This window comes from Nelumbo lutea, chromosome 1 (assembly GCF_056320005.1).
Source record: "Nelumbo lutea isolate HS-2025 chromosome 1, American lotus-T2T, whole genome shotgun sequence".
In the NCBI taxonomy this organism is placed as follows: Eukaryota; Viridiplantae; Streptophyta; class Magnoliopsida; order Proteales; family Nelumbonaceae; genus Nelumbo; species Nelumbo lutea.
Window position 1 is genome coordinate 161,147,672 of NC_142684.1, and position 24,817 is coordinate 161,172,488.

The window sequence follows — 24,817 nt, forward strand, 5'->3', positions numbered from 1 at the left end:
GAACAAGCTTGGCTCTTGGATATCTGTAATTCCTGAGTTTAAGCATCAGAATGTGTTCCAGATGCTTTGCTCTCGGTCTGTGTGGAATTTGTAACCTGTCTTCTTCACTGGTGTGATGCACCAGGAAGATGTTGTAATCTTTTTCCTCTATCATCAATAAAATGCTTACCATACCTTTCAAAAAAATGACTAAAAATGTATAGTTATAGTTGTCAAGGCGACGCCTAGGCGGGTGACTAGGTGGTTTCCTGATGTCTCATTGCTCAGATGACTGATGGTTTTTACATTAGACACCCGCCCAGATTATTAGGTGGGCACATATATTCAAATCGGGCACCTAGTGTTTTTTTTTATCGGCAAAAGAGAATTTTATTTGAAATTAGGTTAAAATAAGGTTTTACAGCTTTGTATATGAGATTAAATCTCCCACACTATTACAAATTTCTGTCCCACTTTACATTGCAGCCCAAAACAAAGGTTGCCTTAAAGCCCCATGTTTAGCACGACAATCAGCTAGCCCATTTGCAGTCCTTCTAACCCATTTGAATTCAGCATCTACCTCCCTTGCAACCTTTTCCACTTCCCTTATCACTTGTTTGAATGTCCACGGAGTACTTCTATTGTTTTTAGCCCAAGAAATTATCACCTTAGAGTCCCCTTCAACCTCAATATGCCTCATTCCAAGTTGCTTAGCTATCTTCAGTCCTTGTAGCAATACCATTAACTCAGCTTTTAGAGAGTTGTACATGCCAATCGGTCCAGAGAACAAAACTAATATTCTCCTTTCAGAATTTCTGATTACTCCCCCAATACTTGGCAGTTGGGCGCCTAGTGTTATTAGTCCATCATTTTTTTGTGAAATATCATTGGGTGTCTTACATTTATAAGATAGGACCTGTCATATATTAAAATTTTTTATTTGGCTAATGTCTTCTAATACACTAAAATGGTTTTGTTTCTTCTTCTTGTAGGGCTTTCTCATTCCATCGAACGAAGTCTGTAGGAAGGAGAGGGTGAGCAGGAACTCCAGTTATGCATCTTACATTTATAAGATAGGACCTGTCATATATTAAAATGTTTTATTTGTCTACTGTCTTCTAATACACTAAAATGGTTTTGTTTCTTCTTCTTGTAGGGCTTTCTCATTCCGTCGAACGAAGTCTGTAGGAAGGAGAGGGTGAACAGGAACTCCAGTTACTCCACCAGAATGCTTCAGCTTCAGCTCGAGTTTCTTCTTCTTCTGGTCTTCAGCTCCAGAAGACCAGAATGGCAAGAACGAACCAGACGGTCCAGACCTTGTTTTGTCTTCTCTTCCTCTTCTTTCAGTTCGCCCAGGCCCAGATTTCAGAACTTTTTTTTCTTCAGTTCTTATTATTATTATTATTATTACTATTATTTCAGTTCTTCAGTTCTTCTTTCACGGGCAGATTTTTTCTTCAGTTTTAAGTTACAAAACAGGGGCTCTGCCCCCCATTTTCTTGCTCAGTTTTGAGTGAAGAAACTGGCTCTGCCCCCTCTTTTTTTGTTTTCATTTTATGCTTATTGGTTCACAACCATGTGAAATCAATTTATTTTATATCATTTTTTGGTTCATTGTTGTGTGAAGAAACAGTGGTTGTTCCATTAGAAAATAGGTATGAAAACGATTTATTTTGTATCAGTTTTTTTTTAATTGAAAATGATTTCATTAAACAAGAGAAATAAGATTTTACAAGAATCCCTTGGAGAGGCACGAGATGCAGCCTCCCCTAAACATTACAAGAAATCAGAAATAAAATTAAAATGCTGCCCAGAATAAATGGTCCCTAGTAGACCCCTGTTTAAAAAGATGATCAGCCAAGGCATTTGCCTCCCTACCCACCCACTGATATCTACATGTTATGTGTCTTGTTAAACATTTAACTTTTTTTATGAGACCCCTATAACTCCAAACAACTGAGTCTGGATTTGACAGCCAGCCACAATCACCTTAGAATCCCCTTCAATCAATAGGTTCAACTTCCCTGTACTGCAGCCAATATCTCAACTCTTGTAGAGTCCCCTATCCCCATTGGGCCAGAGAATAAGGATATGATGTTGCCATTCTTATTCCTCAATACTCCTCCAATGCCAAACGGTCCTGGGTTACCCTGGCTGCTTCCGTCAAAATTCAGTTTAAAAAATCCTTCTGGGGGAGTTACCCAAACTGTAGTGGCTCTGGTTTTTCTAACCAAAGTGTGTGCAACTGTGGCTCAATTCCTCCAAATGTCATCAAATGAAAAAGATACATTCCTTGGAAAATTCACTTCTGTAAAGGACCTCTCTTTATCTTGGAAAATTCTAGCATTTCTTTCTTCCCAAATTGTCCATAGGGTGGCTGCTCTGAAACATCTCCACATACTCTCCCTCGTTTTGTTAGGCAAGCAAAGGTAGTTGGTGAGAATAATGATGTTACTTCTGTTGGTTGATTCCACCTAAATCCAAACAAAACAAACATCCAGTCCCAAAGAGTTGCAGCAAAGGAACAAGAAACCAGTAAGTGGTAACAATCCTCACTATGAGAATTGCACAGTACACACCAGTTAGGGAATAAACAAATGAAAGGCTTTTTCTTTTGTAAGTTCTCTTAAGTATTAATTTTACCAAGGTACACTTCTCAGCAAAAAACAGCAATTTCGGGGGGCATAGGCATTGTCCAAACTTCTTTCACTAGGAAAGGCTCAAAAGAAATACTCAAACAAAGAAATTTGAAGAATGATGCACAAGTGAAAGAACCTTTTGGGATGGGAGTCCACACCCTTTTATCAGGAGAAGAGGGGTCCAAGCAAACACTCTCTAGAATGGATAAAAATTCAGTAACACAAGCAAGCTTCTCCTCCCTTAAGCCCCTACGAAAGCCAAAGTCCCAATTCAAGGATAAAGGTTAAACTGGAGGGGGAAGAAAGACTGAGATAACCTCCTTTTTATAAAGGGAAAGGGCATAAAGAGAAGGAAATAGGTCTTTTAGAGGTTGATTACCCACCCAAGTGTCTTCCCAAAAAAGAACCAAATTTTCAGAGCAAGTGTCATACCTTACAAATTGAAAGATATTGGAAAGGACGCCATGGCCTTCCACGATGTTGTTTGGGTAGCCCGATGAGATACCCCAGCATCCCAACCAAAGACAAAACAGCCATGAATACTAAGCACAACCCTGTGCCACAAACTTTCTCTTTCCAGAGGCCATCTCCATAGCCACTTTCCCAATAAAGCTTCACTTTTAGGACCAAATGCCCTAAGCTTAGACCCCCTGCCTCTTTACTTCGATAAATTGTCTCCCAATTAACTAAGTGATCCTTTTTCTCCTCCCCTGGTTCACAAAGAAAATCTCTCATCAATTTTTCTAATTTCCTAGCCTCCCTACGGGGGATCCTAACCACAGAGAGATAATAGACCGGTAAAATGGCAAGTATAGCCTTAACCAAAGTTTATCCTTCCTCCCATAGTGATATAATTCTTTTTCCAAGCTGCCAACTTTCTTTCAAATTTCTCAACAACTGGGTACCAAAATCTGCTTTCCCTAGGATTTCAACCCAAAGGTAAACCCAAATAAGTCAAGGGCCAAGAAGAAATAGAGCAGTCCAAAGAGTTTGCAATAGACTCAACTTCATTGTCAGCCAAATTGACCCCTACTACACAACTTTTTTCAAAGTTGATTCTTAGATTGGGAACTCTCTCAAAGTGTAATATTAGATCCTTAAGATTTCCCACTCTTCTTGGCTCACTTTCCTCACAAAAAAAGATAATATCATCTGCAAACTGGAGATGAGTTACAGAGACATTATTCCTTCCGATCTTCCAACCATCTATTACCCCCTCCCTATCTACTTTTGATATCAATCTACTCAACACATCTGCCACCAAAGTAAAAAGAAAAAGAGAAAGAGGATCACCTTGTCTCAACCCTTTGCAGGTTGGAAATAAATCCTTTACCACTCCATTCATTAGCACAGAGTAATGAAGCGAAGTGAGGCAATCAATCATCCATAAGCACCATCTCTCCCTAAACCAACAAGTCTTAAGTATCTCCAAGAGGAAACTCTAGTCCATCATATCATATGCCTTCTCAAGGTCCAACTTGCAAGCAAAGCTTGGGCCCCCTGATTTCCTCATATCCTCCACACACTCCTTTGCTAATAGGATTTGATTGGTTATCTGCCTACCTTGTATGAACGCACATTGAGCTTGACTAATGATAGATGATAAGACCACTTTGATCCTTAAGGATAGCACATTTGCCAAGATTTTATAGATGCTCGTCACCAAACTAATGGGCATGTACTCTTTTAGGTGTTTAGCATCAATCTTTTTCGGAATGAGAGCTAAGAAAGTGACATTTATTCCAGGGCTAATCACATGTCTCTCTTCAAACTCCTTGAAAACCTCAACCAAATCCTCCTTTATTATTCTCCAACAATCTTGGTAAAAGACCATGGTGAAACCATTTGGACCTGGTGCCTTTGGTCTATCCATAGAGAACACCACTTGTTTGATTTCTTCTTTCTCAAAGCTCCTTTCCAACCAACCTGAAATGTTCTCATCTAGCCTTCCAACCTCACTCTAATGTTTAGAGGTCCTCTCATCCTTGACTTGAAGTGATCCACAAAAATCCTTGCTATCTCTTCTTGAGAGGAGAAAATTTCTCCATCAATTTCTAATTTGGTCATAGAATTCTTTCTTCAACTCCCATTGGCCAAAGCATGAAAATATTTGGCATTCCATCACCTTCCTTAATCCATCTATGCCTTAACTTTTGCTTCCAAGAAATTTTCTCTCTATAGAACACTTCTTCTAATTCTTTTTTTAGTTTCCATCTTGACTCCCTCTACTATTCATTCATTGTTCTTTGGGCTTCCTCCTCATCCAAAGCCTCAATGCTTGAAAGTAAATTGGACTTGTGCTCCTCTATTCTCCCAAATTGATCTTCGTTCCACTCTTTTATTGTGGCCCTCAACATTTTCAGTTTTTTTTGTGGAACCGCACTCATTTCCATTTTACACCCCTCAATTCCTCGCTCCATCATTTCTCAACCTTCTTTACAAAATCCGGGTTTGTTAACCACATGTTCTCAAATCTAAAAGGCCTAGCCAACTACCTAATCGTTCCTGTCCTAACATAATAGGGCAGTGATCAAAGGTGGCTCTAGGTAAGGCTTTTGTCACCAAACCCCTCCAAAAATTCTCCCACGCTGCATTAAAGAGAAAACAATCCAGCTTTGAGCAGGTTGGGCTTTCCTAGAAGTTAGTCCAAGTAAAGATGACTTGAAGTAATGGGAATTCCTTTAACTCACAAAGGTTGGGGGTTATTTAATTCCTCTACAAATCTAATTACATTAAAATCCCCACCCAAGCACCAAGGGCCCTCCCATAATCCTTTAATTGCATAGAGCTCATCACATAACTCATTTCTCTCTCTATAGTTGTTGGGCCCATACACATTTGTTAGCACCCACACAAAGCCATCCTCCAGGTTCCTAAGTTTCAAAGAAATTGAGAAATTGCCTATTAATTCCTCCAGAGCTTCCACCACATCCTCTTTCCAGAAAGTGACTAGTCCCCCCGAGGCACCCCAAGCGGGTGCATAAGTCCATCTCACTCCTCTAATCTTCCAAACACTTCTTACCCACCTTCCACCTAACTCTGGTAACTTAGTTTCCCCTTTCTCAAAGCGGGTGAATAAATCCATCTCAGGCTTTTCTCTTCTCAACAAATCCTTTATTAGCCTTCTTTTGCTAGCACTTCCAAGCCCCCTCACATTCCAACTAACTATTTTCATTGGCAACACATATAGAAGACTAATTTCAGTCACTCTCCCCCACTACTTGGAACTCTTCCTTCTCTCCCCTCTCCCACTAAATCCAATGTCCCCCTCAATATCCGAAATTAATCGCTCCACTTCTGATCTTTTTGTTTTTCTTTCCCTTCATTCCCTTCTTTCCCTTCATTGTCCTCAAGGACTCTTCACCTGTTATCTTCTCATCCCCTTTCTCAAAGCCACAAGGAATCAATTTTGTATTAGTTTTTTGTTCATTGTTGTGTGAGGGGCTGTTCCATTAGAAGGAAATCGATTTATTTTGTATCTGTTTTTTGTTCATTTGTTGTGTGAAAAAAGTGGCTGTTCCATTAGAAAATAGGTGTGAAATCAATTTATTTTATACCAGTTTTTAGTTCATTGTTGTGTGAAAAAATAGGAGCTGTTATTAGAATGAAATCAATTTATTTTGTATCAGTTTTTTGTTGTTTTTTGTTCATTTTTGTGTGAAAAAACAGGGGCTATTATTAGAATGAAATCAATTTATTTTGTATCAGTTTTTTGTGTATTATGTTCGTATGTTCGTCCATAAATTTTTTACTTAATTAGCCTTTTTAATATCATTAGTGTTAGTGGAAAGTGGATGTGAATCAGATTTAGTGAATGTCAATCAGATTTTGTTCATGCCTTCGTGTATGATCTATGATGTATCATTTATCATTAGTGAATCAGAAATGTGTTCCCTTTTATGTTCATTATTTGTTTATTTGTGTATGTTAATTAAGTTAATTTGTTGTTTTCATTGACTCATTGCCCATTAGTATTTGATTTTATTTTCATTAGATAATGGCAAATGAGGGAAACCAAAACACTTCTAACACTAAGAATAAAGCTCAGTCAAAAGATCCAGCATGGAAATATGCATATTGGCATGATTTAGAGGACAAAAATATTTTTACATGTTCCTTGTGTGGAAAGATTCTCAAATGACGAATTAAGAGAATAAAACAACATTTAATTGGAGGATTTGGGGATGTTACCAAGTGCCCAAAAACAACGAGTACTGCAAAGGAAATGCAAATGCATATGCAAAAATAAGAGGAATAAATCGTTAGATGATTTCACAATGGAGGACACTTGTGGGTCATGGGAGTGAATGGTTTCTGAGAGGAAATTTTCACCATGAAAGTAACCAACCTACGGAAGTAGGTGGCTCCATTTCAACTAGTAGGAATGCGCAACCATTAAACCCCATTCTCACAAAAAAACAAAGAAGGAAAATGTTAGAGGACCCATGGATGCTTTTGTGAGGCCAAGTCCAGAAGAAGTGGTAGAGGTAAGGCACAAGGGACACTTGATGCAAACAAGCATAGAAAGCTGATTGAAAAATAAGAAAGAAAATAGGTGAATGAATATGTCGCAAAGTGGTTTTATCAAGTTGAAATACCCTTCAACACAGTAAAGTTGAAGAGTTTTGATATTATGGTGGAAGCAATTACACAATTTGGGTCTAAGTACAAACCTCCAAGTTACCATGAGCTAAGAGAGCCACCCTTGAAAGGGGACGTTGAGAAAACAAAGTTGCTTTGCAAGAAGTATGAGGCCTCTTGGAGAACTTATGGTTGCACTAGTATGTCTAATGGATGGACAAATAAGAGGCAAAGATTGATAAACTTTTGGGTGAATTCTCCTAAAGGTACCTTCTTGAAATCAATTGATGCCTCCAATGAAATCCACAATGCAGCTTACTTGTATGAATTGCTTGATAAGGTTGTTGAGGAAATAGGAGAAGAACATGTGGTGCAAGTGGTTACTTATATTCTTGTAGGTGACCTTTTGAAGATAAAGAGAAAGAACTTATTTTGGACTTCTTGCACTGTTCATTGTTTGGACCTCATGTTGAAGGAGGTTGGAGGATTGAAGTCTACTACTAAGAGTTGCATTACCAAGGCAAGATAGGTGATGGCCTCTATCTACAGACATCCTCTTCTCCTTGCTTATATGAGGGAGAAAACACATGGAAGGGATCTTGTTAGATGTGTTGTTACAAGGTTTGCCACATCATTTTTTACTTTGCAAAACCTATTCACCTTCAAAGAGCCATTGCGTTCTTTATTTGTTAGTTATGTGTGGAATAAAAGTAAATGGGCAAACAAACTAGAGGGTTTAAGAGTTTCAACTACCATTCTTTCTGTTACATTTTGGAAAAATGTAAGGATTTCCCTTTTAGCTTCCCAACTAATTGTGGAGGTCTTACAGTTGGTTGATGGTGATAAAAAAACCTGCAATGGGGTACTTCTACTTTGAAATGGAACGAGCAAGACAAAAGATAAAAGCAAATTTTGGTGGGAAAGAAAGAATATAAGCCCATTTTGGAAATTTTTGGCAGGCATTGGAATAATATGATGCAACATCCTTTGCACCTTGCTGATTTCTTCCTCAACCCAGCCCTCTTTTATAAAGCTAAAGCCGATGATAAAGCATCAAGTGGGAAGTTTAAGATGGGCTTTATAGATTGTATTGAAAGGATTGTGACTGAGATTTAAATTCAAGATAAGATCTCCCATCAAATGGAAGATTATAAGCATGCCCATGGTGCATTTTCTAAGGAAATGGCAATTAGACAATAGGAAACAAAACAACCAAATAATATCTACCTCTAGAATCTTATGGTTAATTCATTAATTTTTTTTGTATTGTTATCTTTGAATTTGTATTCTCTAATTTAATTTTTTCTCTATTTGTAATTTGTACTTTTTAGTTGATTAGTGGCATACTTATGGACATTTTTTTATCAATAACAACTTCATAAATTTCATTGAAATATGAGAGGAATAGTTACATCAAGGAAGACAAACACTCTTGTCTTCCAAAGACAGCTTAAGTCCTCAATGAAAGAAAGGAAAAAAGAAGTAATGAATTAACCATAGGTGTTGGAATTTTAAAATGCTAGTTCTCTTGAGTTTTTACTTTTCCTATGCTTTTCTAAGCTATTTTATTGGTTTTGTGTGCTAACTAGCAAGCATGTACACTAACTATTAACACTATAAATCATCCAAATGAGTATAAATTTCATATAAAAAGCTAAAAACATAAAACATTATCAATTTGAATCGTCACCCAACCTTAGGTCGGGTCAAAAGCGGGTTGAAAGCACTGCTTCATTCCCTAGAGCCTACTCCCTTGTAAAACCACCATCCACCCCTCTCCCTTTCTCTTTGTTGTGCTTAGGATCCATATCCACAAGGGTTTGGCAACTACACTTAAACATATGAAAATTGGGTGAAATTGATGGCATACCTAATGTGCTATCATATCAACAAGGGTACCTAGAAGTTTAGGATCGAAAGAAAACCAAGCTATAGTTAACACATTTAAGAGAAACAGAAAATGAACATAAACAAAGAAACAATACTTTAGAAGACTCACTTCTTTAGAATAGGAGGAGTACTTTTTGAGAAGGCCAACCTCTAATCTTACACAACAACTCAATTCTCATTATTCATGAACAAGAAAACCTTGTAGATCTCATAATTGATGCATGGAGTTGCACCAAAGAGAAAATGCTTGCAAATTAGAAACCAATTCCACATCGTCTAAAAGGAGAATTATAGTGGTAAATGTAAAGCTTACAAGAAAATCCCTTTGGTATCTCCCCAAGTTCCAGTTTTGGAGAGTAGTCATTACCCAAACCCAATCATTTTTTGTATGAAGCCACCATTCTCAGACTCAACATGTTCCCATGCTTGTTAGATCAAAATTTTACCATTGCATAACGCATAATAAAAATCATAAAGATTTATCTAAAGATTATTCTAAATAAAGACCAAGAATAATCCTAGGAAACCTAAAGGTTATCTAAACAAATCCGTGCATATCTAATAAATTTTAAAAACATTATATTCTAAATACTGGAGGTGGGGTACTTGACAGATTTAAGTAATATTTGTCCCAATTCATGGATTAGCTGGATGTGGGCCCAGTGTACCCTAAATAATGTCCCATCCAAAGGCTCAACCTCAGCCATCTTGAAACAAAATGTTAAACCCATCTTAAGGCTCGTATTCACCACTTAATATTTTGCACCTGCACATGTAAGTCTTAATAAGGGCATCTCCATCATACTATATAATTAGATGGTTGGGAAAAAAATAATAACTTCCATCCACACATGAGAGCAATTAACACAAACTGGTAAATCTCAAAAGCAATGTCAGTAGATGTTACTCTCACAAGCACTCAAAGTAACAGACCCAAGTATGTTGAAACGTGCAAAAGGATAACCAAATAATATGAAAACCCTCACAACATAGTATCTTTCATAGTGTAAATAAGTCAGGAAATTTTCAGATAACATGCTTACCTCAAAACTTTGTTAATATCCTCCTCCTCATCTACATGTTGCATTGCAGCAATCAGGTTCCCACGTTTCAGCTCCCTGAGGGTAAGTTGGCCATTTCCTGACCTATTTATGTAGTAAAATATTCTGTATATAACAGTTTCAGCTGATCATAGCAACAGAAATTGAGATTAAAATTCATCATAAGAATCACAAATGCATGAGAAAGGAAGGTAATAAGGTATATTAGGGCTTAATTTTTTTTTCTAACAACTCAGAAGTCAGAACGCATCAACAAATTAACAAACATACCATATCTTTCCTGAAACTCAGGTGTGCTTTGTAAGAACTCCAACCCTGGATGAGATGCCAAAAGTTCTCTAAGAACTGGTTTAAAATCATCCTGCAATCAAGATGAATAGATTTACAGAACAGCAGAGATAATGCCCTAATTAAAAAAACATCAAAATCAGTGCTTGAAAACAAAAAAAGATCTGATCCAAAGGAAGCTTATGTACTGAAGCAGACAGTTCCAAGCTCACTATATGACAAAGAACTATTGTTGGTGCAATGTATAAATTCAAGGAAACAGAAAAAAGAACCTGAGTAAGATATTTGCGATCTGGTTGCTTTAAGATGGTAAATATCTGGGTTGCTATGTCCATTGTCAGCATATTGTCATTGACCCAATAATCAACTAATGTATCCCTACAAAAATATCAGGCGGGTGCAGTCAATACTTCTAATACTTCTATGAAGACAAAATCAACCAACAGCAATTTAAAGAAAGCTTGTCACCTAACAGTTGACACCCAAAAGTAACACCTATTTTTTCCTAGTAAGCCCGTTAAATTCAGAGATGGATAGAAGAATATAACGATGTGATTTTCACTGAATTTAATTGAACTGTAAAAGGTACTTCTCAAGTAGAGAAGAAACTGTAAATATTGGCTACATCAGACAATTAAATTAATTAATCAGTCTAATTTTCTATATAAGCAATATTTTAGCCAGGGCATATCTAATAATCTATGTATTTCTTAAATAACCTAGAAAATGAAAGAAATAGAAATAGTTTGTTTCTGACCAAGGTTTGAGAACAGAAATAATGCTCCCCTAAGAAAAGAAAAAAGGAAACCTCCAGCAGCACCACAAACCTATTAACTATTGAGGAAGGTTGACTTTTGATGAGGTTTTGAACTAGGGAGAACATGGTATGGATTTATTTTGTTATATTTTGTTTCAGCATCACCTTGGAACCCCGGATTAAAGCAGTTTTGTTAGTAAATATGTCTGTTTTTTCTTTATGATTTTTCAGGGCCTTATAGTTTAATTGTTCAAGGCGTCTTTACATTCTGATTTTCCTCAGTTCTTTTTCCCAGATGAGTAAAAGGGAGTCATGATTCCCTAAGTCATATTAGCAGGTTCTTATTGTACATTTGCACTCTATCATGTTTTGCAGCGCATTAACATTTTATTGTTTGAAACTATTTCCCATCATCTTTTATTGTTAGTAAAATCTCAGTTACTGACATAGTTGCCAAGACGACATCTATAGGTGGGTGCCTAGGCAACGAGACGCCATTGGAGGCTCGCCTCACCTAATTGACAAGTAGCTTTGTACATTGTGTTATAAAATGCTATCATATTCCTAATTGTTTGAGATTATAATTATAAAATAGACATTATTAAACTAAAATGTTCATTTTGTGTGTGTGTTTCGAAAGATCAATGGAAAATTCATTAAACATAAAAAAAAACGCCGTATAACTCAAGAAGATGGTTGTCTAGTTGACAAACCAACTACAAAACAAAAATGACACTGAAAAGAATCAAATTACAAGGATTCAACTCCAAAGAACTCCAGAAATTCTCAAACAGATCAGACTCGTTGACTTGAACAAACTCAGGAAGACAGAGAGCCCAAACTGCCATCAAAACACCCACTCCTACAATCAAAATTTCAATGCTCCACCGATTCTCCTCCCTCCTAATCTCTTACCTTCTCTCAAACCCCTCACAATCCAGCTAAGAAACCTCATCTTACTCCCCCCCCTCCCTGTCTTCCCACCAACCCCGAGTTCACTCAATTTCATCCAGCCCCTCCTCTTCTCCCCCTTCCTCATCCCACCCCTTGATTTTTTCTAGGTATTCTTCCCTTCTCTTTTCTTTTTTTCGTACTTCTCAAATGCTATTTTCGTGAATCCTTCTCCTCCCCAAAAAACTAAACCAAGAGACTTTCCTATCTCAACCTCCCTCTCCACCAATTTATTAATATTCACCTTCCCATTTTGAACTATTTCCTTGACTTCTTGGTCCTTTTATATCTGTTCTGCTCTTCCTCTCTATTCCTGTCCTCATCAACTGTGACCTCTCTTTCCACTAATTTCTGGAGAGGCACACAGCCAGAAACACCCTCCTTATCCGCACCAGATTGTAACAACAAAATCTCTTCAGCAACAGGACCATCATTAACACTCACCTTGTCTTCTTGTTGTTCTTTCCTCAAATGGGAACCCGAGAATTTAGCCTGCATCATCGACCCCTTAAGATCAGGTTCAGCAGACCCACTACCTTTCGCACCTTTTCTCCTATAGACCCATTTATAATTCTTTGGTGGTCCTGTTCCAACAAGACCAAGCTTCAACCTTGAAAAGATTTTTGTCACATGCACGACATTACGAATTCTTAAACTACATGGTTTTTTGACAGTCACCTCAGAAGATGCCTCCTCCTCCTCCTCCTCGAAGTTGCTTCTTCGACCCAGATCTACATCCAGCCTCCCAACCTTCACTTCCTTAAAGCAATGATTGTCTTCCAAATGACTCTCCTCCTCACCGCCAACAATGGCGCCACCATCTGTAATCTCCTCTTCTGTGGTCACAGTTACAGCCTCAGAATCAACATCTGAATTAGTGATTCCATTCCCAACCGCTTTCAAAACCTCCTCCGACTTCCCCAACCCCTTGGAACCAACCTCCACAGTACCCAAAGAAACTGGGATTTTGATTTCATAACCAGAATCTTCCGAAATCACATCTGCATTTGGAAGGGGAACAAACCCACAAGCACAATATCAGCCTATGAGCAGCAGCAGACACCACTCTCCATCAAAGAGGCCTGATCATCAACAACACTAGCCCCTGCTCCTCCAACCACAAACCCTTATTTCCGTATTTATCATACCTGGCAATCACCTCCCTTCTCTTCCCAGCCTCCGACACGATAGACCTTCCAAACATCCTGAACCTTCTAAATCTTGATCTGTTGAGGCCTAAGATCATCCTCTTGTCTTTTTTACCTTTCCTAAACCGACTATCAAAGCAGCCAGTATTCAAAACCTTAACTTCATTCCAGCCTTCTTTTGGGCTCAACGTCTTCAGATGAACTGACTGGATGAAGTAGGACGACAATGATAGATAAGGGTTATAATCCATAAAAGGATCCCCTTTTGCACAAATGCCAAATCGGGAGAACCTAAATTCTCAAAGACACCATCCTTCCTACCTGGGCCCACATCTTGAGGTGACTCAGCAACCATTGGGATCAAAGTAATTGGGCCCCCCTCTTTTCCAATCCTCAACTTACAACGAGACGGACCCCCTACCGTGTCAGAATTAGGTAAATGGACCCCACCTGGCGCTGCTTCGGCAATTATCTTTTCACTTGCCCCTTCGACAATTTCTAGGCCCACCTCAGGTTGGACCCCCATCTCTCACTATCCTTTAAAGGCCACTGTCTTAAAATCCTTCACCAGCGCCACACAATTAAACTTCTGTCCCTCCACGTGTCTCACCCTTCCAACCTCAGTAGGATCTAAGGGTTGCAGGTCTATCTTGGGGCCGGCCCTCTTAATAATCCCTTCTTGATTTTTAAACTTCCAATTGCTACCGCAAAGCTCAAGACCCAACTTACCACATCCGTTAGTGAGGACCTTTTCCAAAATTCCAAACATACCATCATCTTCAACCTCTAGACTGAACCGATTAAACTAATCATTCACCTTCCTCTTCTTCTCAGCAGGAACCAAAGAAGCTTCCTCCCTCGCCTTTCCCCAAACTCCCATATTTAGAACCCACCTTAATGGATAAGATCCCTCAACAACAAGTCTCATATCAAAAATCTCTCTAGCGAACCGTAACGACAACGATGAACTTCTTCCACTTCAACCAGAACGTGTGCACAAACCAGATTCTTCCACGAACTAGTTCTAGGATCAACAGACCCAAATCTCCTACAAGCTTCTCCCATTGTTTCAGACGTCTAGGAACCCCATGCACGTAGAGGAATGTCGTAAATGTTTATCCACACCGGACTCATCGGACCCAAATCTTTGAGAGCTCCAACTAATGGATTCCATCTCTCAATCCTCAGTTCAGGAGAATGGACCTGAGATTGTCTACGACTCTACGTATCATGGTTTCATACACCTTGTTTTCGAAAATGAATAGGAAGAAACCAGCATTCATTTTCCTTACTTGAAAGGAGTTAGTAGGTCTCCATACTGCGATTGCCCACTTCTTCACAACTTCTTCGTCTAGGTCCAAATTGACAAATCAACCCACTAAACTCCTTTTCAGCAAACTTAGACGTCCAAAAGCACTCCTCTTTGAAGTCACGCTAACCTCCATCTTCTTTTGACTAAACCTTCAAATGATAGATGCAGTAATACCCAAACAGCCTGTTCCTACAATGCTCTTTGTGTGTTTTTTACTAATTTCTTTTTGTTATTTTCTTATTTTCCAAGGTTTAATCAACACAGGCATTGCTAAATGCTGTATTGAACCCTCAAAGACTTCAAAACCTGAACCAATAAGTAAGGAAGAGCAACACTTCTTCTTCTTCTTCTTCTTCTTCTTCTTCCACCTATATTCTTCTTTTCCTACACCAAAAATTGGGGTCCAGCCCTATATTTTTCGAATTTTCTTTACTTTCCTCTTTTTCTTCTCATGAATATGTTGATTTTCTATACTTTACATGAAGTTTATACTTTTCTTATGAAAATTATGGCTAACTATTAAGGAAATATGGTTATGTAACCTAGGGAACTACCCTAGGATATAAGTTTTTTACTTATAAAAATCCATTACTAAGGCGACTAGGCGACAAGATGCCCCCGTCACCTAGCCTCGCCTTGGTGCCTTGAAAACTATGGTTACTGATTAGATTAAAAAAAAAAAACATTTCAATTACCAAATGCAAAAAAAAAAAAAAATAACATACTGAACTCTTTCACGATGTTAATCACCCACTCCACCACCAACAAAATTGAACTCTAGGTGGCAAAATTGAGCAGCAATGGGTTCACCCAAAAAAGAGCAACTATGTAAGTGAAACAAACACTATCAAGATTATGTCATTTCCTATTCAAGCAGATAATTAAAATATCTTTCTTTGACTCACAAATCCATTGATGTGAGACTTGTTCTTTTAACAATAACAGAATTACCTTGTCACAATCCCAATGCAACCAGTGTCAATCTTTCTGAAAAGAGCACTGGAAAAAAATGATGGTAGCTTGCATATTTCCTTTGTAACTGCCTTGAACTCTGCCATTACAAAATATGGAAAGCTTATCCCACATCAGGAAAAAAAAATAGCCAAAATTCACACCCCAAAAAAATTCAAAAATATCTGAATTTACCATGCTCTTAGCAGGGGAGGGGAAACAATCAAGATGCTGATTGTTTAGGGGTCTTGTGCATGTAGAAGAAATGTAAAAAACAAGGGACTGGGCTAGGTAATGTTACAGATTAAAAACCTATTCATGGACCTCGCCATCTCAAGGAACTGTTCAACCTAAAAACTTAAGCTGTTAGGTGAGGTCCATGAATATGTTTTTATTCTCTAACACACCCCCTCACATGAAAGCCCATCATTGGGCTTCAAGCATGGACAAGCACAGGCCCATACCTTGTGCTTAAATTTAATTAATTATAATGGGGGCGATGAGGATCAAACACTAGACCATTTGATCAAACAGGCTATGATACCATCTCAAGAAACCGTTCAACCTAAAAACTCAAGCCGTTAGGTGAGGTCCATGAATGGGTTTTTATTCTCTAACAGGTAGCTGATACCAGCCATGCATAATTATTCTTTTTTTTTTTTTGAAAAAGAGGTAAAGTAATTCTATTAAAGAAAACATACATCAAGAGAGGCCATAGACAGATTTATTCAATGAATAAAATTCTAATAGTTGCCAATAAAAAAATAAAGACCAGACCACTAAAACATACGACTCACCATGAACCTGCAGTCCATCCATGTGACCAGAAAAAAGCTGATCAATTCTAGACAAGCATTGCTCTTTCAGTTCTTTCGGAGGAGGCCGGCCATTCTTAAAGTAGAACTGCAATCATTTTAAGTGCTCCATCAAAACTCATCTCCTAAATGCTGTGAAATCCAGTCCTTCCAAGCTTAAGCACAGAATAAACCAGTATCCCCATCCAGAGTCGATCATTACCTGAGGAATAACTTCTCTCACTGGCTCACTGACTAATTTTAGTGGAGAACCAAAAGAAGAAGGCCCTGTCCTCTGTTTCATGACACGTGGTGAACCTGATGTGCTTCTTGGTGAAAGTGGAGGTGCACTTCCAGCAGGAAACATGGAAGGCAATGAATTGCTTGCAGCAGCATTTGGACTAGTACAACTGCCAGGGACATTTAAGGCAGCACCCGCCTTCACATCATCAAGCAAAGATTTTACCTGCACGATTCACAAAAATCTTTCAAATAAGAAAATTCTTAATAAACATCATCAGTACCTTTTTCCCCACTATCTGCCAGTGAAATCAATCCCATCAAGTTAGAGCAACATTTACAATTTTTTATTGATGAAAAATCAAAATTTTATTAATTGTGTTAAGAGAACTATACAAAATATGAAACATGCCCAGCACTCCTTTTCACAGTTTTAGTCTAGCACCTTGATACCACTCTGTGAGTCTCTATATTCCGTTTCTTTCTACATAATGCAATCTGACCCCCAGGTGAACCTCCCCAAAACAAAGGATTTCTTTTGTACTCCTCGTCTGATCAGAGCATCAGCCAGATTATTGGCTGATCTATGAGTCCAAGCAAGTGTCTCACTTATCTTATTATGAATCTATAGAGCCACAAGAACCTAGACAATCACTTAAGCATTTCACCTATCTACATTTAGTATGTAGGTATCTTTTCTCGATACCATAAGCATGCTACAATTCTTTTATTTGATTCATGTTCTCCTTTATTATCACAAAAGGAAAATTAGAATCCAAGATGTAATTTTAGTGTCCAATGTCAAGGAAGAAGCTTTTATACTAGACTATAATATTCAAACAACTGTAAATTGTCAAAACTAAATGTTGAGACATGTTACTTGTATATAGGGGAATGAATAATCCTCTATGTTTACCGAAAAAGAGATCTCAATTTGCAGGAGTTGGGATCAATGCACTCCTTGGTATACAAAGGCTACAAGTGCAGGTAATTCTCAGGTAGTTATCAGTTGGATCATGGGTGAATCATGGGAAGAGAGACCTTGGCGTATCTCATTCACTTGGATCAGCAATTTAGTAAATGGTTTTGGAACAGATTTTTCTTTTTTTTTCTTTCTTTTTCTTTTTTTTTCTTTCTTTTTCTTTTTTTTTTCTTTTTTTTTTCTTTTTTGAGGGGGGAAAGAGGGGTCTAGAATAGGGACTCATGGCCCTTTTATTATTGTATTTTAGCATATAGTCAGCCATGGAAGGGTCTAGTCATTCAACATGTTATACTCTCTATTCTATACTCTTCGCTGGTTTATTAATGAAGCTGCTTGTTGCTAACCAAACAAAAAAAGAACTTCTAATTGACCAATGAGGTGTAGACTTCGAGCCAAATCAAAGTTGAAAACCATCTTTAAGTTTGACTTAAGTCAAGCATAGGCACATTTTTTGGAGTACCCTACAAAAGCAGATATTACCTTTGCAGTCCTGTCCACTACAGACCTCTTATCATGAAAGGACAAGACAAAACACCACTTAAACCCCAGTATATGAATGAAGTCCCCTTTTATGATTTGACATCTTCATGACAGATAAGGCATGATGCACAGCTCTCCTGAGAAAGAAAAGATATAAGTGCCCATAATTTAACAATGGATATGGCACTGAACAGAACAGAATGGCAAAAACAGGAGTCATGTAGCCAACCCCATATAGTTGGGACAGGGCTTAGTTGGGATAATGAAAATTCTGAGGTAGAATATCTTTCATGCATTGCGAGTTCAAGGGAACTGTGATTGAAGTCTTTGAGGCTGTTTGAGCACGGTTTGGTTTTCCAAAAGTTCTGTTGACATTTTTTTTGAGCTGGAATCTGTGTGGTTTGTCTAGGAAAGGAAGTTTTTATGGGTAGTTCCAGCAGAAGTGGCGCGGTCAATCTGGACAGAGGGAAATAGGAGGCTTTTTGAAAATAAAGTCAGCACAGTAGACAGTCTTAAAAGGTTGTTGAGGAAGAATATACTCTTGGGTGTGATGATCAAAAAAAAAGGAAAAATAAAAAGAATATACTCATGGGCAGCAGCACACAGGATGTTCAAGAATACACCTTATAACTCTTTTTTATTCCAGTAACCTTTTTGTATCCAGTTGATTGAAATGGGATTTTTTGTTTGTACAAAGAAAATACTTGCCCTGCCCAGTACCTTCTTGTGCAGGGCAGCAGGGCTTTGTATATGTTTTGTGTTATCAACATAATGAAATATTTTACCTTCTCCCAAAAAGATGATACCGCTTATCAAGGAAAATGATGATGGTGATTCCTTGCCATGGAAAGATGATACTTATACCAGTAGCTATTGCGTGGATACCCCAATATAAGACGGGATTCTTTTTTTGTAAGCCTTGAGGGTGGGATTCAAAAGTTGACTTGCAACCAACTTGTCAGATCCCACGTCAGAATTGTACAAATCAGACAAATTTACATTTTCACCTATCCAATCAACAAGCTGAAGCACCCCACAAAAAAGTACTATTGGGAGAAACAGGAGCCAAAGAGAGAGATTTAACAATATTATTTGAAGAAGAGAGTGAGACCTGGCCTAATCTTCACAAGAGAATCAGTGATTTTCTCTTCTAGAAATTGGACCTCACCTAGTAAATCCACATGACAAAGACATTGGTATCCATTCTACTTGTATAAATATGAGTTTGCAGTAAAATAATTCCATTGCAGTAGGCCGCATGCCCTGTTACCCAGAAAAAGGACTGCCTTACCATGTGCACAGAAAGCATGAGAGAAAAGAAGAATCCCCTGTTACTTGATTAGAGTATATTCTTCTTTCCATATTATCATTGCCAATGGAGATTTTCTCCTCCCTACTTCTCATGTCCTCATGTTCTTCATTCCCAATTGAAAGGTATAGTCAGTGAAATATTTGAATTAAGGTAAAGTCAATGCATCATTTCTTCTCTTCTATAAAGGCTGCAAATTTTTTATCTGGTAACTGAAACTTTTATTGATTTGAGAAAAGAATAGGTATATACAACGGTAAAGTTGGCATCCCTCTGGTCTTTTCTTTTTTCTTTTTTATCAGCAACCCAGAAAACAGAATTTAATTAAAGATGAAAAGATACAGGATACAACCAGAAGTTAAGAAAAGAAAGCAACCCCATTACAGACTTAACCTCCAAGGAATTACAACTGTACCCAAAACATCTGTTGTCTCTGAACTCCTTGCTTAGCTAAACTATCTCCCAAACTGTTAGCAGCTCTTGTGATCCATCTGATTTGAACATTTATACCTTTTGAAAGCCAATTAAAGCACCTGATGACCTGAATTCATTTTGAAACTGCCAGCTCACAGGACCTCTACACCTTTTTTCCAGCCAACCCACCACAATCTTTGAGTCACCTTCAATGATCAGCCAACCAACTCCCAATTCCTTGGCTTTCTCAATCCCAAATACTGCTGCTAGGAATTCAGCTCTTACTGAGCCACCTTGTTCAATTGGGCCTGAAAACAAAGCACATATAGTACCATCATCATCTCTAAACACCCCTCCAATTCCTGAGGGGCCCGGATGACCTGCACTGCTACCATCAAAATTCAACTTCACCTAACCTTCCCCCTGGGGTGACCAAACCTCTGAACATTTTTGTTTCCTAGAGGAAGAGTCAGCTATAGCCCCTCAGCTCCTGAAAAGTCCTACACCTTAAAATCCAAAAAAAAAAAAATCCAAGGTCTTAACCCATTGAGCAACTCTAAAAGTAATGATCTCTATCACTGTCTCCTTACTTCTCTCCTTCCCTCCAAAGATTATTGTATTTCTTTCTTCCCAAACTGTCCAGACCGCAGCTGCTCTTGTACATCTCCACATAATACCGCCACTCCTTTTTTGTGCACCTCAACACAGAAGGGATAAACAACCTCTCCAGACTAGCAGGGGGAGCCATCTGCAACCAAAAAGAGAAAGAAACCATTCCTAGATACAACAAACAAAATGGCATGAGATTAAGAGATGAAAAGCAGCATCGCCATTCAACTTGCATAAAACACACCAACTGGGGGACAAGGACCAATTTGGTCTTTTCCTCTGAAGCAAGTCACAAATATTGGTGCAGCCATGGACAACTTCCAAGCAGAAAGCACTGACCTTGGGTGGAATTGGGGAGCACCAAATCCCTTTAATAGGGAGGGAGGGGGGAGGAAGAGGAAACTAGAGACTTAAAGGAGGGCTTGGGCCTTATGCCCAATTCTTAGGGTTAGGCCTGGGTTGAACTTAAACCCAGCCCAGCCCACCCGACTTGCACCCCTAGACCTAGTCATGTGTATTCTAATCTGTGTCAAACCACCACCTTTTTTTCTGAAGATAAATAAAGAAGAAAATTTATTGAGAACAAGAGCAAATTAGAAAACTAGATGATGAGGAATCACCACAAATAAAAGACAACGAAAAGAAAATACATTAGAACCCAACACCACCCAATCAATATTAAAAACAACTAACTCTCACATGGATACCCGTCCCAAACAAAACAAAGTGAAACAACCCAAATCCAAAAAACCTTCAAGCCCAACAACCAATCAAAACAGATTTCCAGTACCCAACACCAACCAAAGCCTCACTACCAACCAAAAAATACATCACTGCTCTTGTAACCTCCAAAGGAGGTTTGGGAGACAATAAATGTTTATCCAAGAAATTCAAGGTTGAGGTCAGATGCATGAATTCCATTCTACCATTCCACCCCGTCCAATGCCATATCCATCGACCATCGTTAAATTACGGACCCTCAAATCATTTCTAACTACTCAAAATATTAGTAACAACTACTTTTATGAAGGAGACACACATGAAGGGATAGATACCATCCTACTCCTTGGCACATTTCACTAGTTTTGGCAACCTTAGGAGCTTCTTTCTAGCAAAAGGTTTTAATTTTAGTCGGGGTCGGCAATAACCACAATAATTTTACAATGAAAGGTTGAGATAGGGTGGCTGCATTATCCAACACTTCAAAAAGAGATGATAATGTCCCAAACAAATCAGATAATCAAACTCTAAAATCCTGCACACAGTCAAAAGAAAAAACAGCTTCAAGGAGACTAGCCACCTTAGCATAATCAAGATCCCCAAACCCCTCCTCAACCCAAAGTCCTATGGACTTCCAAAAGGGAACAGGAAGACCGAAGACCATACAAGAGAATTAAGATTTTCTTAATATGGGCAAGAAAAATAATTTTTGGCATCTGAATGACAATAGACTGCCTCCACACCATGGGGTTCTCCCAAAACTTGACTGGCAGGGAGTGGACAGAAGTAACAGTTTTCCAAGGGTAACTCAAAGTCATCTTGTTAGCCCATCTAGCATCCCACCCATTTTGGTGCAAACCATATTTGTTCTTGATAACCAAATAGCAAAGACTACTCTTCAGTGGAGAATCTCCCCAACATTCATCAAAAAAAAAATAAGAAAAAAGAGAGAACCTTCCCAACCAAAGATTGGGAAGCTAGGTACCAATATTCTTAAGGCAACCAAGCAATTTCCTAGGCATTTTAGCCTGGCAAGGCAAGTCAGTACCTAGGCTATATGTGCCACCTTAGAAAAAATAAATAAATATTTATTGTTTTTGTTTTTGTTGCTTTTGTTGTCTTTACCATTTTTATATAAAATGCATATGATATAAGCAAAGGAGGCTAGCCACCTCCATTCAAAATATTTACATGAATGATGTTGTTGAGGATTGGCCAATAAGAAATATGAAGGACATTTCCCATGCAGGCCCACTACTATCCAATGACCTTCTTAAAGTAACTTTTAATTAATTGAATGTTACTCTGAAAACATGTCTTAGAAAGTTCGAATGACTGAACAATTTCCTCTCCAAACAGGGGATTTCTCATAATCTACATATAATGGCCCCATGGTCCTGATCAAAACCATCAAAAGCAACAACGTAAACCCTTAACAAAAATTAGCCCAAAATCAGTCATACTCCAAACCTTTGATGAGGCTTCCCTTCTTGAGAATTGTAGGCGTGAGACTTTACAAGCAAAGACACGCATGTAAATAAATGTTACTTTGCACAAAACTTACACTCAAGAAAGTACCTAGATGGTATGCATCTTGCACCATAAAAAGTCTATGATATATATGCCAGATTCCAGTAGCTGCATCAGCTTGCAATATAAAAGGGAATAAGAGAAGAAGGAAATACAGTTGATTCCTTAGCATCAAATATCTTGAACTTAAGGGACAATGACAACAGAGAACGTGTATTGGCAATAGTTTTGTTAAGTTGGTGCTTAAGATGATAAATAATGGATTATCATGTCCACGAATATTCTAACTTAGATACAATATGTCTGTCTCATGGGTGTTGAGATCAACAATGATGTATCCTCCTCGTAATGAATTGCATTTTTCTTCTCTTTTTGTATCAGTCAGCAAAGAAGCAGATATGCATTGGTATAGTGCTTTGCAATTTTTTACCGTCCTTAAGATGTATGCCATTATCACTGTGCTGCCATTGCATTCTTTATCCCCTATTCGTCCTAAAAAGTTATCCATTCCATTGCCAACAGAGACTAAATGGCATAGAAACAAAAAATGAGCACCACAAATAAACAAGGGCATTACAAAGAACAGCCTAGGACACGGGCATGCGACAGAGGCAACCAATGCCAGACAAAATTCATGATAGCCCGCCAAATTTTTCAAGGAAATAAAAGAATATCAAGGCAAATACCAGTCGACTGGTCTCCGGAAGTGCAAGCCACTGGGAAAAGAGCTCTTCTGCAAGGAGAGGGTTCGATTTAAGCGCCAAAGGAGATACCTCCGGAAGCTGAAGCAAGTCTGGGTCAAGGGAAGCCGCGTCCCCTACGAGTTCCATATCCATCACAACACAATTCTATATATCATACAACCGCAAAACCAATACAGAAACCCTAGATCTCAACCCTTCTTGAATCAACAACCCTGCACGAAAAAAATTAAAAAAAAAAAAAAAAACTAAACCTAATTTCTCGAACTCAAAATCTATACCCCAACAATTCAAGGACTTAGATATCAATGTATCTCCTCGAAATTTAACCCATTTTTCTCCACCACCATAAAAGTAAAATTACCCATTCCTCAGATTGAAACCAGGCAAACCCTTCTCAAGACGCCAGATTTCCAGCTCAAAAGCTTAAACAAAATCTAGATCTTCAACCCTTCCCAAAGTCCCCTCCTTTGTTGCTGCTTCGATGTTTCATACATTAAAAACGAACCCCTGTAAATATATCCCCCTCCAAAATCAAAACCGAAGAAGTAGATAGAGCGGAACGCATGAACACGACTCCACGGAATTTGTCTCAGAGATCGGATGCGATTTCACTGGGTTGTCGCCCTTTTTAGAGAATAAAATCGGAGCCTCGAAACCCTTGTCAAGAGGAAGAGGGAGCAGAAAGAAATACCCATCTCACGGAAGACTTACCCAGAGGCACCACTCTATAAAACAATAATTTGTTAAATGTTTACATGAGTCACGCACCTACGTATACTTCTACGTATATTATACCAACCAGGCATCTTCTATGGCATGATAGGCTTCTAAATTTTTCCATCTTTTCACTCTCACTCTAAATTTGGAATTTGAATAAGAAAGCTTTGTAAAATAGGTAAATTTCAATACTTTGTTTATTAATAATAACTATTTTTACATTAAATTTTCTCTTTTATAACTGATGCTTTTATTTAAAAAATGTTAAAGTGATTTAATTTTAATTGGAAAAAAAAAAACAGATTCAATTGTAGTGGTGATCTATTATTGATGAATAAAAACAAGCTTATATCATTTCAATTTTCAATTGCCATTTATAAATTGTGTGTAAATGATAATTGGGAATTTGTTTTATTTTATATCAGAGCAAGGATGTTGATATCTGATTTTGATGATAAATTATTTAAATTTGATGGTCAATTCAAGTCAATTTATTGATGATTCATTAATAATTCAATAACGGAAGCATTCAAACCCACTTTGGTTTGTTCTATCAATCAATGGCTATAAATGTTGTGTACATGTGACTTCTTTTCCATAAATAATATAACATGTTCAGTATTTAATTCTAATGATAAAAAATTATATATTTAAGTTTGGACAATTGGATTATTTATTTCATTGATAATCGATTAAGCCAGTAAAAAACCAAAAATCATGCTTTGCATCTCAATTTTCTATTCATAACAAACATTTGCAAT

At 38.0% G+C, this 24,817-nt stretch overlaps 1 protein-coding gene across 2 annotated transcripts in view; it reads right to left on the bottom strand.

Annotated features, from left to right (window-relative positions):
* LOC148878769 (serine/threonine protein phosphatase 2A regulatory subunit B''beta-like) overlaps nt 1–24,062 on the bottom strand; it is a 44,873-nt gene extending 20,811 nt beyond the window's left edge. Inside the window, exons 1-7 of one of the 2 annotated variants that reach the window (XR_016103831.1) lie at nt 23,322–24,039; nt 16,575–16,817; nt 16,355–16,460; nt 15,558–15,657; nt 10,711–10,816; nt 10,421–10,511; nt 10,133–10,274 (exon numbers count right to left, since the gene is read on the bottom strand). Coding sequence is in view for 1 of the 2 variants with exons in the window: in XM_088959950.1 (XP_088816076.1) it covers nt 10,133–10,274; nt 10,421–10,511; nt 10,711–10,816; nt 15,558–15,657; nt 16,355–16,460; nt 16,575–16,817; nt 23,322–23,471 (938 nt within the window). In the remaining variant the exon portion in view is untranslated. Of the gene's footprint in view, nt 1–10,132; nt 10,275–10,420; nt 10,512–10,710; nt 10,817–15,557; nt 15,658–16,354; nt 16,461–16,574; nt 16,818–23,321 lie in introns of both variants that reach the window. The other variant, XM_088959950.1, reaches the window with a different exon arrangement.
* Nucleotides 24,063–24,817: the final 755 nt, after the last annotated feature.